This window comes from Schistocerca serialis, chromosome 3 (genome assembly GCF_023864345.2).
Source record: "Schistocerca serialis cubense isolate TAMUIC-IGC-003099 chromosome 3, iqSchSeri2.2, whole genome shotgun sequence".
Taxonomy (NCBI): Eukaryota; Metazoa; Arthropoda; class Insecta; order Orthoptera; family Acrididae; genus Schistocerca; species Schistocerca serialis.
This window is the reverse complement of record NC_064640.1, coordinates 143,969,169-143,984,023: the sequence shown is the minus strand read 5'-3', so window position 1 is coordinate 143,984,023 and position 14,855 is coordinate 143,969,169. Positions and strand designations below refer to the sequence as shown.

At 40.3% G+C, this 14,855-nt stretch overlaps 1 protein-coding gene across 1 annotated transcript in view; it reads right to left on the bottom strand.

The window, feature by feature from the left end:
* Positions 1 to 14,855, bottom strand: part of LOC126470724 (integral membrane protein GPR155) — a 165,541-nt gene that overhangs the window by 33,255 nt on the left and 117,431 nt on the right. Inside the window, exons 6-9 of the mRNA XM_050098727.1 lie at positions 6,095 to 6,260; positions 5,856 to 6,011; positions 5,671 to 5,754; positions 2,731 to 2,939 (exon numbers count right to left, since the gene is read on the bottom strand). Of these exons, the coding sequence (XP_049954684.1) occupies positions 2,731 to 2,939; positions 5,671 to 5,754; positions 5,856 to 6,011; positions 6,095 to 6,260 (615 nt within the window). The remainder of the gene's footprint in view (positions 1 to 2,730; positions 2,940 to 5,670; positions 5,755 to 5,855; positions 6,012 to 6,094; positions 6,261 to 14,855) is intronic.

Below are 14,855 nucleotides of genomic sequence, written 5' to 3'. Positions count from 1 at the left end.
TGGAGAAAACATGCTCCGATGGAGCCATAACCTATATCACTGCAGCAGTTCCAACATGATGCATCAGAGAAATGCCACGCCTTCATAAAATGTGTTTTGAATGGTTTATTGTCAATGGAAATACCTTCAAAGTTGGTAAAAGGTACAAGGAGTCTTGTGCTATATTTTCAACAGTTAAGAAGTAGGTAGCTAAATTCAAACAGGACCATACAGCTTTAGGAACCATTTATGTTAATAATATCAGAAAACCGCAAACACAAATTAAAACAATAATAAAGTGCACAATATGGCATTAGATGGTCTGCAGTTAACAGTATGTGAAGTAGTTGACATCATAGGCATACCAGAAGTGAGAGTATGGTACATTTTACATGAAGAATTGACCATGGTAAAGCCACATACCAGATGATCATAACTAGAGACCGGATGATATGCATCATAAAAATCTTAAAATACACATGCAAATAAGCATTAAAATGCTTAAAAAATGCATCAAAAGTGTTGAAATATGCAAGATCAAATGATGAAAAAACATTATACTTACCGCATGCATTATATCTCAAAGTCTAACCTGTGCATATCAATTACGGGGAAGAGCGCTGTATATCAATTACAAGGAAGAGCGTCAGTCATGCTAAAAATCAGTACATTTAGAACACTGGTATCATATTCTGAATACTTTCTGGTAGTGGTTAGGAGAAGATTCTGGAAATATTTTTCTAATACCCTCATTCACAAATCTGGCGATTATAGAATCATTTACTTTTACAAGTTCTTTGCAGGCCGCTAAGTAGGAAGAGGTACACTCTTCTTTTAAAGCACCAACAATTAAATTGGCAATGTAACTGCCACAAATGTCTATAATTTCATCACCTGAAATCCAGGTAATGCTGTCCTTGAGTTCATTGCGTATTTCTTCCAGAACATTTATGTAAATTGTCGGTATGTAATTTTTATGCAATGTTGATTCATGTGATATATTTTGATTTAAGCAATATTTGTGCAGGAAGCCTTTGAGAAGTGTTAGTAAGTTTGTGAAGAGGAAGATTGCTTGCAGTGAATGTTTCACATAGATCCATGTTAAACCAACTTTTTTGGTTACCTTTGGACAAATCCCTGCTACTGCAACTAGCTGTTGTCAGAAGTTGCTGTTGTGGTCCCTTCTTCTGCATCCCTACGATATGAAGACTCATCTTGACATGCTGGTCTATTACACTTTTTTTTTTTTTTTTTTTGCACAAAAAGTTTCTCTCACAAACTTGACAATATAAAACAATTCTGTCATATTTAAATGTTCCAGAATGGTCAGTTCTGTCATATTTAAATGTTCCAGAATGGTCAGCTATCCACGAAATGATGTTTCCTTTTTGTCAGCATGACACACAACATGTTACACACTACACATTGTAAACACATTCAACTGTGTACAAGTAAATAGAAACAATGGACATGTGACTAAAAGCTTGTGTAGTTTAATTTAATTGTTGCTGATGCGTATGGTATGACAGTGGAGGGGGTTAACTGGGGGTGCGGGTGCAGGAGCACTGACTCTGCCTGCCTGTTCCTGTTCTTCTTGTGTAATGATTTCACTAGGCAGTGGCCACTCGGTTAGTGATTGTATGCAGTTCTAGGTCGTGGTCAATCTGTGAGTCATCAAAACTAAATCGAGCTAGAGACCGCCCGTCTAAATTTTAAAAATACTGTAAACAGAGCAAAAATATGCATTCTCACTAGTTTTTAGTTAAAATATGCAATAGCCGGAGAAAATGAGCCAAATATGCAAATGCATACGCAACATGGAAATGCATATAATCCAGTCTCTAGTCACAACCTTTCTGGAATATAAAATCACCTTCACCTGCTTTAGTGCATGACCATCAACTTTAAACTCTGCTTTGATTGTTGTTTCATTTCTGGAATGAAGTTGTTGAGCCATATCTCAGCCACAGTAACAGGTACACAATAGATTTGAAAGGGAGGGGAGTGAGGGGAAAGAGGAGATTTGCACCCCCTCCTCCAATGCATTATGCACCACATGCAGCTTTCCTTTGCCTGTTGCAGGGCAAACTTGCCAGTTCCACATTCATATCCCATTCCCTTGCTGCCTATCCCTCTCCTACCCATCATCCCCCTTTTTATCCTGCCACTCCATACGGCTACAGCTCCACACTCCATTTGAATAGTGCACATACGTGTGTGTGTGTGTGTGTGTGTGTGTGTGTGTGTGTGTGTGTGTGCGCAGTCTTCCCTCTACTGGCACGATTGTGATACACTGGTCTCCAAGAACCAGGGGCTTTATTTATCTTCTGATTCCCAGTTTGTCAGAGAGATGGTCTGCCATTTTGTTCTTTGTCATTCAGACTTGTGTGATCACACCACATGCATCTGTGGCATACAATTCTGCATTGTTGCCATACACTTCCTTCAACTCAGCATGGATTGGTTCAATGCTGTCCCCCTAAAATGCAAAAACTGAACTGATTCTCCATTTTATCAACAAACAATTTTGTTTTACTCCTCTAGTGGAGTGCTATGGTACTACAGTACAGGGACTTAAATGTGTACCAGGACTGCAGAGACATACCTGCTAACAAAAAAATTCATGTAATAATTAAAATTTTAAACTAATCCTCACAATTAGTCTCTGCTACACAAAGTACAAACACTGGTATTATTAGCAGCCACCTTAGCAAAACAAAAGTATAAAATATAAATGATTATCTCACTTACCCCCAGCCTGTAAGCATAAAATATGGCTGCAATTTCAATGCGAAACACAGACTTCGACACTGGAAAAACAGCAGTGTGATAGCCAGGAATGCAGTCCACAATCGAGAGCTGTATACACCGACTGTGTAAAATGCAAACTGAAGGTATAAGGCCCAGGTTTTGGAGCGATCCAGCACTGACCACAATATAACACCAATACAGGCAATGATCTGTGGAAAGATGCATGTTAAACTTGTATAAGAAGACAAATTATGTTATGAAACTTCATATGTTACAATTCATTTGACATTTAAGCTGCACTTCAGATTAATAATGAATCATTCAAATATGAAAAGATGTTCAGTTCAAGGATTTTCATTTTGATGTGTGGTTATTTGATTGTGAATATTGCTAAATATTTCTCATTATTAACAATTGTAAGAGCAAAGAGAATCACTAACTCATCCTAGAGGCACCGAGTGGTACACAGGCACATAAACAAGATTCGGAATTTTTGGCCACAGGCCCAACACTGCAGTCTCAATGCACTGATATGTTAGAGCAGGTGAGAGAAAGCATCGGAAAGTTTCTCCCTCACAGGCCAGCAACCAGTCACAAAGGATTTACAGTGATGAGCAATCTCTTGTCCAAGTCTTTAAAGGTCTTGCTAAGTCTTCATCCATAATTAGACCTCTCATGTACTGCTGACATATGCACTTGAAACTGCAACCACTACCACTATCGCCTGCAAAGACGAATGCCTTTTACCTAATACCACTTGCTCAGATTGTAACAATTTAATCAAACCCTCAAGCAGAGCTTCAAATATCTTTCATCATGCACTGAAATGAGGAATATCTCCCTCCCTCCTCCCCCCCCCCCCCAAAAAAAAGAAGGAAGTTCCATTTATACCGAAGTAGTACACCTCTATTCATCATATCTGAAAAGTATTTTAGTCCTTCACTATCCCATGCCTATACCCATTACCTTGTCATACAGGTCATATTGGTGTAGAAGACCAGGAGCAAGACATATTCTGTGCACCCACCACAGTCCTGCCACATGCATATCCTGCTCCATCACATGAAAGGCAACCATGTTACACTCAACTCTTCTGTGCCATCTTCACAACATTTTGTACTGGCATGGTCACCAACCAGCTGTCCACTCAAATGAATAGCCACCAACAAACTATAACCAAGAACATCATCCACTGGCAGAATTTGTCACTAAAAGCAACAGACTCAATTTCAGTGGCTACTTAACAAACCTATGCTATCTGGATCCTCTCCTCTCCCGTCCCACAACACTAACTTCACCCAACTGTGCGTATGAAGTGTGCACAAAAAGTAATGGGCATTTTGTAATTTTGTGTTGCATTAGCCTGATTTATGTGATTTTTTCACATTTGTGTAGGTAAACTGTATCTAAAAATTATCTGTGTGGTGATATCCATATTGGCTATTTAGTCTTTTGTCAACTGTCAAAAAGATTGTGCGTGTTTTGGTAGTATTGGTGATCAGTCATTTTGTATACAAATGGACCAGACAATTTGTATTAATGTAAGACCAGATTAAAGTGCAGTTAAATTTAAGAAGTGTTAAGTATTGCTTTTGGTGAGTCTGCTGTTAGTAAAACAATGATTTACCACCCACTGATGAAATCATAGAAAAAGTAAAAGCAATGCATACGAACTAATGCTGAATCACAATCAGAGAAGTTGGTAACAATGTGGGCATATCAACTGTGTCATGTCAAGGGTGGTTTTTTATGCTTTGGACATGAAATGTGTGGCAGTAAAATTTAGTGAGTTTCATACAAAAACAGTGACAGATGCAAGTAGATGAAGTCAACAACAATGCAGAACTACTGAAACATGTCATAACAGATGATGAAACATGGATTTGCAGGTATGACAACAAAACTAAGGATCAATTGTCCCCATGGAAGTACTCTGGATCACCAAGACCACAAGAAAGTTCAACAGGTGTGGTCTAATGTGAAGTTTATGTTCACTGTGTCATCACCTTTAATAGCATCACAGGCTCTCACCACAAGGTCAAATAACCAACAAAGAGAACTACTTACAAGTTCAACACTGTATGCGTGATGCAATAAAAAAAAAAATAAATAAAAATAATAGTTCTCTTTGTGGTGAAATAATTCACGGCTTTTAGACCCTGATAATGCACCTGTTACTACTTTGTTACTCGTTTGTAAATGTTTGGCTGAAAAACAGTACTGTAATGATGCACCAGCTTCCATATTCATCAGATATGGTCCAATTTTACTTTTTTGTTGCCAAAACAAAGAAAATCTTAAAGGATCATCGTTTCACAAGCATATATGAGATTAAAACAAATTTCTATGATAGCTAAAAGCTATCACAAAGAAAGAGTTCCAGAAGTGTTTTGGGAATTGGAAAAGATGCTGGCATACATGTATAATATCTAATGGAGAATATTTTGAAGGAGATAATGTTAATGTAGATAAATGTAGTTCCCACTATTTTTTTTAATACTCTTTGTATAAACATTGTCTCCAGAACATAACCTTCAATCCTGTAATTCCTATGGCTTCTATCTCTGTTCCACACTCACCACTTATTTCGTCACATGTTATGAGCACATGCTGGTGCCACAATCCTACCCCTTCCTTTGCTGCACCACCACACTGTGTGTGTGTGTGTGTGTGTGTGTGTGTGTGTGTGTGTGTGTGTGTGTGTCAAATGCCTCAACTGTATGACAACAGGTCATCTTTACTCTTTCCCTTGCCTCCTCATTAATCATACACAGCCCCATAATAAATGCAATTGTTATATTTTTCTACCCAAACCAGTAACCTGTATGTGGGACATCCCAAAACACCATCTACACTGCAGTATTGGTAGGATTTATCAGCAGAAGTTACTTTATGCATAAACTATCACAGGAAAGTACAAAAATTAAAAAGAATTCTGACCTGTGAAATAATTAAGCAAAATGTTACTCTGTGGAGAATTTTCTTGTACTTCTTGTTACAGATATAGATAACCAGCAACCATGCCTGTAAACAGAGAATTGTTTTGCTACATATATCATTGGTGACCAACACATTTCAGCTTGACTAGTGTACATATAAAACACCAAGAATTAAACTATACTTACACAAGCAACAATTCCAGCTACACTTATGTCAAATGCAAATGAATCTAGCTCTTGAAGATAACTTGAAGGTGCCATTTTGTCAACAGTAATCATTTTTGCTGACACAAACATGAGTGGAGCTGAGACAAAGGTACATGCAACCATTGAACTGGCAATCTGTACAAAAAGAAAGACATTACAGCTTACATAATGTGAAGCTTTGTGGCAATAAAGAGAAGGAGCAAATTTAGTCAACATACCAAGTCAATATCAACTGAGTACTGTGTTGCAAACACAAACACTCCTGGAGCTGATGGGAATGTCCCGTATAAAAATCCATACGTGCTAAGGTCTAAAGTGTCTGTTGAATTTTCACCAGCATGGAACAGGCTAACAACTTCACGAGTTATTAAGGGTAACACCAACCTATGATAAAAGACACAATTAAAAGTTGTATCACAAGGAAATTTTTGCATGTAAGAGAGAGTGCTGAAAAGTTCTCAACCTCTCCTTGACAGAACTTAAGAATTATGTACTTACTGGTAGTATCTTGGCAGAGACTGAACTTGTCCGCATGTAAGGAATTAGGTGATTTATGCATTGAAGTGGAAGAGGAGGAGGAGGAGGAGGAGGGGGGCAGCAAGAAGAGAGTGGGGGGAGGGGGGAGGGAGAGAGGGTGGAGAGAGGGAGAGGGAGAGGGCTTCTGGTATGTGGCAGAGGTTATATCTGTTGAATTATGCGGGAGGAAGTAATATGTTACCTGACTCTTCCAAGAATGCACACACTAGCAATTTCAACAATAAACCTCTCTATGATGCACAATACCATCTTTGAAGATTGTTGAGCATCTCCATACCACTCTTGCGCCAACTAAATGATGCAGTGATGAAACATGGTACTGTTCATTGCATCTTCTCTCTCTCTTCTATTAATCCAACCTGGTAAGGTTCCCCAACTGATATGTAACACTTAAGGACTGGTCAAACAGGTCTTCTGAAAGTCACTTCTTTTGTCAATGAATTACGTTATCTTAAGATTATCACAGTGAATCTCTGCCAGGCTTGTGCTTTTCCTTTAATTTGTTTTTTAATATCATTCCACATTATTCTACAATAATGTACAAAAGAATTGGATACAGCCTTCTTTTACAAAGCTGCACTCTGATATCCGCCTGAACTGATTTACAAAAGCTACCAGCAAACAAAATCATCAAGGCAAGGGTTTAAATCCTGCTCCTATTTAAACCCATGTCCATTATCTTCACCATCCTAACATTCACAAAGAATACCAGAAATGAAATTCATTGACACAATAAAATGCAGAGATTAAAAGGGTCCATTTACATTCCACTCTGATGAGCTAATGTGTCAGCTTTGTACAGAGAGACTTTTGGAATGAAGGTGCACAACACTTTTGAGGCCATGAATTATGACAACTACTGAAACCACTGATTGTTTGCATGAACCAAAAAAAAAAAAAGCTTTTCTTTAAATGGATCGTAAATTACCCAGATGACACTCATCCATTGTTTTATCACGAGAGCATTTAGCAACTTACAGCAAACTATAATACAATTTGAAACTTTTCGTACGTGAGAGTTCGATTCCTTAAAGTATCGGGGAGGAAGGGGGGCAGGGTTAACTGGCTATTTTAACGGTGTGGGAGATTTAAGGGTTTTCGAAGGCGTGAAACTTTGTTCTGCCATGACATTCAGCTCTGGGGATAAATGTACTAATACCTGCAAAATTCTGCTGAAGAAATAGCTGAAATACTGTAGATATCATGAGAATGAATAAAATGCATGTTTGGTAAGAAATGCCAAAGTAAGTGTAAAGTTGACTGAAGGCTGCTGCAAAGCATATCAATTTATTTTGCAGACGAAGATTACATAAAATACTGGACATTTAGTTATGCCTATTGTTACTGGTGAAACATGGTTATATTACCAGAACTGTCAAAGGATGTAAGAATCAAGACTGAAACAACAGGCTAGGTCCCAGGAACAATATTTTGGGATAATGAAAACCTTCTATATTTAAGCTGACAGGTTACCAGAAGAAAGTACTACAAATCAACAAAAATTGCCAATTCAAGAAACGAAAATGAAAAGATAAACATGAAAACTCATCAAACTTTGTACTATCATACTTTTTTCTCTTTCCAAATATCAACATATATTTGAAGGAAAAGAGTTTTCAGGTGTGGAGATAATGGAAGCAACAGACTAACATTTCAGTGATCAACAACAACAGGCAACTGCACAATGTGAGGTGCCAGCACCATTATTTCCCAGTCTGTTACACTCGAGAGTGATCAGCCGGAAAATAGCTGCTCATACATCTCATCTCCACCTACATCTACAATTCTTGTGAATCTCTATGATCTGAGATGATGGTTTATTTGTGTACATCTGCACAAGCCTAATTTTTCTTATTTTACCTTATTAGAAATTAATGAAACTTTCCCACAAGTACATCGACTTGATTGAGATGAGAACTTTTCAGCATCTTCTTGCACCAATGAATAAAGTTAATAATTATCATGGATATTCAGTTGATTGCTCAGCAGCAGCTACTATTTAAGCATATCAGATACACTATTCATGTCGAACTAAGATTAACTCCCACTACAAGTGCAGATTTTAAAATTCGTCAGGACTCTATAACATATAATTCACAAGAAAAGAATACCCCCCAACACACACACACAAATCATGGAATTGTTAACTTTTTGTTACACTTTCCCCATACTGTGTGCACACTTAGCTGAAATAATCCTTGTTGGCATAAATTCAGTATTCTTTATCAATGAATTAATATTAAGATAAAATTTCACTTATCCTGAGTGTCATACCAAACACATGTTCTGATATCTGACCAGAATATCACACCAGGCAACACACTGTGTCTGGAGCCTACCTCACCGTTTGGTGGTAATAGTGAGCCTTTGTAAATTCATGTGCCCTGCACCACATCACTTGCTTAGTTTCAGCTGACAAAGGGGCATGCCACTGGCTCTGGATGCAAGAAAAGGGGTCACTAAGGGCTACAAACATCACTCTTGCTGTGTGATTAATCTGTTCTTTGAATGCTTAACACACTGTGAGCATCACTGGATCTTTGCTTTGGACTTTTCGGTACAGTTTGTTTGATAGTTATCACCACTGCTTTTACAAGAGTACAGTCAAGACTGGGAAGACTGGCTGGTGTAACTTTAGCAGCTCTGACAGCATGTCTCCACCTTCCACCTAATTGATCCAGAGCAGCTGTATGAATATTTTCTTTGTGTCAGAATCTGGACTGTTACAATTCCTCTATAAGATGTCACATCTGGTAAATGCCATAACCCTATCACTTGTGAAGAGTAATGGTTGGTTGGTTTGTGGAATTGAAGGGACCAGACTGCTACGGCTATCGGTCCCTTGAAGACTAATGGGAGAATGTAATAGTCTCCACTGTCATTTAGTTCCAGAGAGGCTTCAAATTCCATCACTGTCACAAGAAACAATCTCAAATGTGTGTCACTTGAATAGTTGATGTACATGGATTAAGGAGAAAATGCACCTTTACACATGCCAATACCAAAAGCACAGACAGTTATATGCTGATTTTCTAATTAGAGACATTCTGTTTCATCACACTCCAGTTTCATAAGAAGCATTAAAACTAGCCAATCCAACACTCAACTAAATACTGTCAGTCACACACACTTCTGAAGTAGTCAAGCCTGCTGCTCTGTGTAGCTAAACTACCTAGCTCGGGTTATAACCTTGCCATCAAATAAAAGGGCTTGAACCAAAACATCATATTAAAGATGTGTAACCACTTCTTCCACTTCAGTGTGACACACACAGTGTTTTTCCATTATGTAAAAACTGCTCTAGACTCTATGATCAAAGACACGGCTGATATCAGTAATGTGTGCAACATCTACATCTACATCTACATCTATACTCCGCGAGCCACCTTACGGTGTGTGGCGGAGGGTACTTATTGTACCACTATCTGATCCCCCCTTCCCTGTTCCATTCACGAATTGTGCGTGGGAAGAACGACTGCTTGTAAGTCTCCGTATTTGCTCTAATTTCTCGGATCTTTTCGTTGTGATCATTACGCGAGATATATGTGGGCGGTAGTAATATGTTGCCCATCTCTTCCCGGAATGTGCTCTCTCGTAATTTCGATAATAAACCTCTCCGTATTGCGTAACGCCTTTCTTGAAGTGTCCGCCACTGGAGCTTGTTCAGCATCTCCGTAACGCTCTCGCGCTGACTAAATGTCCCCATGACGAATCGCGCTGCTTTTCGCTGGATCATGTCTATCTCTTCTATTAATCCAACCTGGTAAGGGTCCCATACTGATGAGCAATACTCAAGAATCGGACGAACAAGCGTTTTGTAAGCTACTTCTTTTGTCGATGAGTCACATTTTCTTAGAATTCTTCCTATGAATCTCAACCTGGCGCCTGCTTTTCCCACTATTTGTTTTATGTGATCATTCCACTTCAGATCGCTCCGGATAGTAACTTCTAAGTATTTTACGGTCGTTACCGCTTCCAATGATTTACCACCTATGGTATAATCGTACTGGAATGGATTTCTGCCCCTATGTATGCGCATTATATTACATTTATCTACGTTTAGGGAAAGCTGCCAGCTGTCGCACCATGCATTAATCCTCTGCAGGTCCTCCTGGAGTACGTACGAGTCTTCTGATGTTGCTACTTTCTTGTAGACAACCGTGTCATCTGCAAATAGCCTCACGGAGCTACCGATGTTGTCAACTAAGTCATTTATGTATATTGTAAACAATAAAGGTCCTATCACCCTTCCCTGCGGTACTCCCGAAATTACCTCTACATCTGCAGATTTTGAACCGTTAAGAATGACATGTTGTGTTCTTTCTTCTAGGAAATCCTGAATCCAATCACAAACCTGGTCCGATATTCCGTAAGCTCGTATTTTTTTCACTAAACGTAAGTGCGGAACCGTATCAAATGCCTTCCTGAAGTCCAGGAATACGGCATCAATCTGCTCGCCAGTGTCTACGGCACTGTGAATTTCTTGGGCAAATAGGGCGAGCTGAGTTTCACATGATCTCTGTTTGCGGAATCCATGTTGGGTATGATGAAGGAGATTTGTATTATCTAAGAACGTCATAATACGAGAACACAAAACATGTTCCATTATTCTACAACAGATTGACGTAAGCGAAATAGGCCTATAATTATTCGCATCTGATTTATGACCCTTCTTGAAAATGGGAACGACCTGTGCTTTCTTCCAGTCGCTAGGTACTTTACGTTCTTTCAGCGATCTACGATAAATTGCTGATAGAAAGGGGGCAAGTTCTTTAGCATAATCACTGTAGAATCTTAAGGGTATCTCGTCTGGTCTGGATGCTTTTCCGCTACTAAGTGATAGCAGTTGTTTTTCAATTCAGATATCGTTTATTTCAATATTTTCCATTTTGGCGTCCGTGCGACGGCTGAAGTCAGGGACCGTGTTACGATTTTCCGCAGTGAAACAGTTTCGGAACACTGAATTCAGTATTTCTGCCTTTCTTCGGTCGTCCTCTGTTTCGGTGCCATCGTGGTCAACGAGTGACTGAATAGGGGATTTAGATCCGCTTACCGATTTTACATATGACCAAAACTTTTTAGGGTTCTTGTTTAGATTGTTTGCCAATGTTATATGTTCGAATTCGTTGAATGCTTCTCTCGTTGCTCTCTTTACGCTCTTTTTCGCTTCGTTCAGCTTTTCCTTATCAGCTATGATTCGACTACTCTTAAACCTATGATGAAGCTTTCTTTGTTTCCGTAGTACCTTTCGTACATGATTGTTATACCACGGTGGATCTTTCCCCTCGCTTTGGACCTTAGTCGGTACGAACTTATCTAAGGCGTACTGGACGATGTTTCTGAATTTTTTCCATTTTTGTTCCACATCCTCTTCCTCAGAAATGAACGTTTGATGGTGGTCACTCAGATATTCTGCGATTTGTGCCCTATCACTCTTGTTAAGCAAATATATTTTCCTTCCTTTCTTGGCATTTCTTATTACACTTGTAGTCATTGATGCAACCACTGACTTATGATCACTGATACCCTCTTCTACATTCACGGAGTCGAAAAGTTCCGGTCTATTTGTTGCTATGAGGTCTAAAACGTTAGCTTCACGAGTTGGTTCTCTAACTATATGCTCGAAGTAATTCTCGGACAAGGCAGTCAGGATAATGTCACAAGAGTCTCTGTCCCTGGCTCCAGTTCTGATTGTGTGACTATCCCATTCTATACCTGGTAGATTGAAGTCTCCCCCTATTACAATAGTATGATCACGAAACTTCTTCACGACGTTCTGCAGGTTCTCTCTGAGGCGCTCAACTACTACGGTTGCTGATGCAGGTGGTCTATAGAAGCATCCGACTATCATATCTGACCCACCTTTGATACTTAACTTAACCCAGATTATTTCACATTCGCATTCGCTAATAACTTCACTGGATATTATTGAATTCTTTACTGCTATAAATACTCCTCCACCATTGGCGTTTATCCTATCCTTGCGGTATATATTCCATTCTGTGTCTAGGATTTCGTTACTGTTCACTTCCGGTTTTAACCAACTTTCCGTTCCTAATACTATATGCGCACTATTTCCTTCAATAAGAGATACTAATTCAGGAACCTTGCCCTGGATACTCCTGCAGTTTACCAATATTACGTTGACTTTTCCTGTTTTTGGTCTCTGAGGACGGACGTTCTTTATCAACGATGATAATGTCCTCTCTGGTAAGCCGTCAGGTATTTTATCGTTTCGCCCAAGGGGGGGTCCCTCTAACCTAAAAAACCCCCGTGTGCACGCCACACATACTCTGCTACCCTAGTAGCTGCTTCCGGTGTGTAGTGCACGCCTGACCTGTCTAGGGGGGCCCTACAGTTCTCCACCCAATAACGGAGGTCGATGAATTTGCAACCATTATAGTCGCAGAGTCGTCTGAGCCTCTGGTTTAGACCCTCCACACGGCTCCAAACCAGAGGACCGCGATCGACTCTGGGCACTATGCTGCAGATATTAAGCTCAGCTTGCACTCCGCGTGCGATGCTGGTTGTCTTCACCAAATCAGCCAGCCGCCGGAAGGAACCAAGGATGGCCTCAGAACCCAAGCGGCAGGCGTCATTCGTTCCGACATGTGCTACTATCTGCAGCCGGTCACACCCAGTGCGTTCAATAGCTGCCGGAAGGGCCTCCTCCACATTACGGACGAGACCCCCTGGCAAGCACACCGAGTGCACACTGGCATTCTTCCCCGACCTACCCGCTATTTTCCTAAGGGGCTCCATAACCCGCCTAACGTTGGAGCTCCCTATAACTAATAGGCCCGCCCTCTGTGACTGTCGGGACCTTGCCGGAGAATCGGCCACTGGCCCAACAGGCGAGGCATCCTGTGGTGGCTCGGAAACGATGTCATCACCACTAGGAAGCACCCCGTACCTGTTGGAAAGGGGTAAGGCAGCTGCCACGCAGCCAGATCCCACCTTCGCCTTTCGGCCAGGCACGCGCGAGCCCACCACTGTCCGCCATTCACCCTGGAGTGATGGCTGACCGGTAAGATGCTCACTGCCGGAAGACGCAGCGACATCAGGGGTTCCATGCGATTCCAAGGCCAGCGAAGTAGGCATAGGTCTCACCACAGTTGCCCCAACGCCACTACGAGCCGACGCCTGCGCCTCGAGCTCGATGAGCCTAACAGACAAAGCCTCCACCTGCCCCCGAAGAGTGGCCAATTCTCCTTGCGTCCGCTCACAACAACCACAGTCCCTACACATGACTATGTTTACCCTACAAGCGAACGGTGTACTCGCCTTATTAGCAGCAGGAAATCGAAGTGCTCTCTCACTGACGGTCTAACCGACACTGAGCTGTTCTAACCAAACAAACAAAAGCCTGTACGATACGAGGGTCGATAGCAACGGCGATACTGTACACTACACTGTTATTAAAATAAACGGTTGTGTCTAGTAGGCACTCAAACACACAAGAAATTACAAAAATAAAATAGTAACTACCCAGATAACTGAAAATAAGTTGTACCTGTTTGAAGCTCGTAAAAATGTGTAACAAGCAAACGGTGTACTCGCCTTATTAGCAGCAGGAAATCGAAGTGCTCTCTCACTGACGGTCTAACCGACACAAGTGTGATATTAGTGGCTATATTGCAGATATTTGTTTCTTCACACTCCAGCTGACCTCACCTGTCCAGCAAATCCTAAGATATGGAAGTAAACAGCATTTCTGCTAGTTGCATGGATCTCAGCTTACGTCACAGCCTCTACACATGAATGTGGTAATGTACAAACAATGTGTATGCTTTGAGACAGATACAGGAGCCATGTCACCTAATTAATCATGATAGTTATACATTATTAGACTAGCCATAAGTCACTGAGACACTGTTGCCTACAAGAACATTCAGATTCTCATCTGAAGATTTTAGAGAACTCACACAAGACGGTCACAAACACTTTACAAATCCTTGTTGTCGAACTTATCGATACAGCAAATATTTTAAGCCTTGAGGCATCGGTGTTTTCCATTCAAGGGGCTGGTAATAACTCTATGTCAATACCTTATCTATCACTGGAGACATTATATGGTGAATGTTCTGATATTTTTAGTTTTGGCCTGGGCTGAGTGGTGGATTGCCAGGCCAACATCACCTTAAAATAAGGAGCAATGTCAAAATTTTTTTGATCCTGAGTTATTCATATTTCACCAAAACTGAATGTATAAGCTGAATAAGACCTGTTAGTATCACAAAGTGTGCTTGTATCTATATCACAGAGTGATTTTGCATCACCATTTGTTGTAATCTGAAAGCTAAATTCTAAACTGTTACTTTGTAGACACTATAAATCCACAATACTGTGTAGCTGTCTACCCCATTCCACAACCAGAATTGCTGGTGAATGATTTCTCAAAATTGATCTAGTTTAGTTGCAAATACTGTTGGATGTAGCATA